This window comes from Gavialis gangeticus, unplaced genomic scaffold (assembly GCF_001723915.1).
Source record: "Gavialis gangeticus isolate Ggan-Ray unplaced genomic scaffold, GavGan_comp1, whole genome shotgun sequence".
NCBI lineage: Eukaryota > Metazoa > Chordata > Crocodylia > Gavialidae > Gavialis > Gavialis gangeticus.
In genome coordinates this window covers 20,182,914-20,187,299 of record NW_017729006.1, presented here as the reverse complement: position 1 = coordinate 20,187,299, position 4,386 = coordinate 20,182,914, and the positions used below count along the sequence as shown (strand labels likewise).

The window sequence follows — 4,386 nt, the reverse complement described above, 5'->3', positions numbered from 1 at the left end:
ACAAGCTGCTAATGAGATAATTAGCGATGGGGAGCCCAGACTTGAATAGAACAAAGACTGAGAAGCCCGGAGACCCCCTTCGCAGGGCAGAGGATGCAGAGGGGACCCTGCGGGCACTGATCGTTTGATACAGCCACAAGCGGGTGAAATGCGCCTCTTCACTTACCATCCCAACTGAGGGGCTGGGGATCCTCTTCAGAGCATGGGGGTGATCCCAGGAGCAACTCTGACAAGCTGCTGCCTCCCAACTGGTTCCCTGCAAAAGAGAGAATAAAAAGCAAGTAGATAATGAAACAGACCAAGCATGGTCCTTCCGCGGGTACTAATTATCATGTCATCACTTTCCTTCCCGTTTCTTTAACAAGATTGAAGTCATGGCAGGCGAGAACTGGGGGGATCCAGCGGTACACTGCACGGACACACTAACATAGGTTATTTTCTGTATGCAAAACTGACCTAGTAGTGTTGCACCAAACCAAGGCAAAGATCATGTTGAAAGGCCCACCTTGACATATTAAGCCAAACCAACGGTGTGAACATGTTTAATCTGAAAGGGGTATCCAGGCTGCCCTTTAGCAGTTAGAGATATCACCGTTTCCTGGAGTTGTTACTGTTAAGGAAGATGGTCCTTTTGAATACAGTTAGCCTATATGTCAGGAAGAGGATATGTACACAGGTCTTGAAGGCACATTGTTGAATCAAAGCAAAATGAACTTGTACTTCATCTAGAGTAGAACTACTCTACTGAATATCCTGAGGAACTTTTCACATGTATATACTTAAGATTTGCAAGCATGACAAGTCAAACACACAGGGCCTGAGCCTGGAGTCATGTCAACTCCATTAGATGGTGAATGAATTACCAGTTAACAGCCAAGTAATCAGGACATCTTGATGCTTAATCCAATCCTTCTTAAAATATTTTGTATCTCAGGTTTGTAATTCAGCTTCTGTCAGTTTTCAGTGAAAAATAAAATAACTCACAGGCAAAACCAGTGGTATAAATAATGATGCAGAGTGTGAGATTTGCATTTGGACATATCTGTTGGGGTCCCATAATCATGTTGGCATTACTTTCCATGTACTGTCCCATTCTAGAATCTCAACTTTAATAAAAAAAGTTTAAGCTGTTCTTGTAGAAAGATGATGCTGGGGCTATGCCTACACCAGTGATTCTCAGCAAGATGCCATGGCATCCTTGGTGCAGCCAGATCCTTTGAAGGGTGCTGTGAGATGTGAAGAGATGATCTAGGTATGAGTAGGTAAGCAGATAGGCACAGGCTCAGGCCTGCCCCTGCTCCAATTCCCCTCCACCCACTGCCTGGCCCCTCTGCAAGCAGGTAAGCACTACAAGATGTAAAATTGTTTTTGAAATAGCTGCCACTCAATTCATAAAAGTTATTGAGGAGTGCCTCAAGTCCAAAATAGTTGAGAACCACTAGCTTAGGACCATAGCAGCAGAGAGTTCAGTCACACCACTGAAGAAATAAGACTGGCCCACCCACAATGTTCCAGTGCATCAACCTCATAACTGAGCTCAAAATCAGGGTTTTTGGTGTATTCAATTAGCAGTATCTTGAAGCACCCCTTCCAGTTCTGACTGCCTTAAATCTAGGATTGATAAATCCTGCCCATCTACTCTTGCTGCATAATCATTTCTGCAAAAGCATGACTGAGTTTTCTGCTACTTTAGCAAAGACATAACTTATGCTTTCTAATAGAATCTACATTGAACCTAGAATAGCAGCTCTGAGAGATCTGCCATGCTCTTTTCTCAGGGGTATGCTAATTCAGCAATGCTATATTTCAGTAAACGTCTTCTGAACAACTGCACAACCTAGAGGGATTGGCATGGTGCTTTTGTAGGAGGGTCTCAAAAGAGCATCAGCACCCTCCACAGCACCCATCTGGCCTTTTGTGTGGAACTTATATGATATAAATGCCACAATTACCCTTGTGTGGCAGAGCTGTTAATGTGTGTGCATGTAACAAGTTAAGGTCAGGAGTGGTAAAACCAGCCCTGGCATTGGAGTTCAAATGAGGGAGGGAAGAAGGATTTCATTCAGTGAAAATTCACTTTACCAAAAGAAATAAAGCTTCCTGCAATTAGGATTTCCTCTCCTTCCAGGAGAGCTTGCTCCTGTTACTTTTCTCTGAGATTCCATATTTCACAGCAGACAATTGAGGCAAATACCTTTTATCCCAAAGGCACCTCCTCTGCTCCGGGGCATGGTAAAGGGAACTTTATCTTATACCTCTACCACTATTCAAAGACTGCCTTTGCATATTTTTTTTTTATCAAGTCAGTGTTACAGATAATCATGTTCCGAATTTCAGGAGACCAGCAGATCACAGGGATCTGGACAGTAGTTGACTTTCCTCCTTAAAAGCATTATGTTGTACAGCATGAGTGTTTGCAAGAGAAAGTACTGCCTGAGCAGACATGAATTTGTGCTGCGCAGCTGAAAGTACTAGCTCTGACTGTGCCCTACAGCCTCTGAAGCTCTGTTCTTTGATTGCCCTTGAATGGATTAAAACTGAACACCTATTCAAAATGTTACCACTGGGGCATATTATGAAGCTTTTACTGAAATTTCCTCAAGTAAAATTTGCTGTCAATGGAAATTTTTCTCCAAGTTACATTTTCAGGCTACAATAGTTAAACAGGCAGTACAATACTTCACAGTACTAAAGCACTGAGGGTCTCATGTTAATGAAATAGCCTCCCAGCACCGACAGACAAAAATATATCCCAACTAAGTGGAAAGCAATGCGCTGAAGGTCAGATAAGACTAAGGAATAAATTGTAGATGTCCTGTCACTCAGCCCTGTGCATCGTTAGTGCAACCATTAGTCCACACATCTTCTATAGAGAATGCACATGGAAAAGAGGCAAGACAAAGACATGTCGATGAGAGGCACTGCATTGAAGTCTGTAAGATAAGGGGTGAAGATGAGTAAGTTTAGATAAAGGGGTGAGGACTAGTAAGGTTATATAAAGGTATGTGGGTGGGGAGGACACCCCACTAAAAATACTCCCAAAGCTTTAGGGTACATGCTTGTATCAGAAATGAATGTGACTTGTGTTTTCATTTCACTGAGTATCCACCATAGGGCTTTCCTTCATGTTTAAATTATGTGATGCAACATAATGCCAGCAGGTGCTTTCTACACTGAAAAACGATCGGAGCAGAAAGTGTTTGGACTCCCCGCACAGCCCTCAGCCCTTGAAGTTACCATGTAGCATGCAAACCAGCTCAAAGAGGATTCAGTGCAGTTCTGGCATTGGGTAATTTTTTGTGCTTGGCTGTGTGGAAATAAATAAATGGGCACTGAAAAAGAGAGCAACCTCTATTTTACTGATGTGTACACAACACTAGGACTTCGACATTTGTGACAAAAAGGGAATAATCATCATGCAAAAGAAAGGGAAATGCGCCTTAGAGGTCATCATGGAAAATGGTCAGTACAAACACAAAACTAAATATTTATTTTAAACAATGTGTGCATTACTTGATATTTCTCAAAATTGTATATTTGATATTTTTCTCATGTAGGGAACTTCTAGTAACTGGCTTCCAAAATTCAGAGAAATAGTAGGGACTTCTAGCTAGTTAAAATAATTTAATACATAATTAGAAAGGGCATTTTCACTCGTCAGTCAGTAGTTAAGTGCTACAAGTATAAAATATTGTATGTAAAAACCCCACTGACCAATTCAATTATTCATCATTCTTTGTCTTGCAGTTGGAATGGAGATTGATGGACAAGTGCAAAGTGACCCAGAAAGCGAAGGTAAAGGGGAGAGGAGTAGCTGTAGTCTTATTTGGAAATACAGATGCAAGACTAAAACTTTGTCTGCTGAGATTCCCTTGATGGGTTGTGATGTGTTGCACACCACCAGTGGTTCCGATGAGAAATTCAGAGCAAAGTAAAAAAACTAGAGGTATACTGATAGGTACCTGTATCAGTACCTATAAAAGGAAAATTGACATCATCAACTCTTTTTGGCCAGTGTAGCTGATAACGTCACCAATAAATCCTGTATGCATGCATGTAGCCACAGCATGCATGTGGCCATGAATGCAGCCCGGCGTCATGGAAAGCAGCATCCAGCTGGTAAGTCTGTGGGGGGGGAAGGGGCATGGGGGAAGGAAGGGGCATGGTGGGGCAGATGGAGGTTCCCATGATGAGGGAGAGGGTGAGACTGGGGCAGGCCTAGGTTCTGCCCAGCTGGGGTGGAGCAGGGTGCAGGACATTGCTGAGGACAGCTTGTTCAGGGGCCGTGGTGGGGTGAAGAAGGGGGGGCAGCTCCCCACTGCTGCGTGTAGCCCTGAGAAGGCATGGGGCGACATGTGCTCCCCAGACTTGTGTGTGGGGTGAGGG

At 43.3% G+C, this 4,386-nt stretch overlaps 1 protein-coding gene across 1 annotated transcript in view; it reads left to right on the top strand.

Moving 5' to 3' along the window:
* Positions 1 to 943: 943 nt before the first annotated feature.
* Positions 944 to 4,386, top strand: part of LOC109291795 (transmembrane channel-like protein 2) — a 71,634-nt gene continuing 68,191 nt past the window's right edge. The window contains exon 1 of the mRNA XM_019508913.1: positions 944 to 3,795. Within this exon, the coding sequence (XP_019364458.1) occupies positions 3,753 to 3,795 (43 nt within the window). The 5' untranslated portion in view covers positions 944 to 3,752. The remainder of the gene's footprint in view (positions 3,796 to 4,386) is intronic.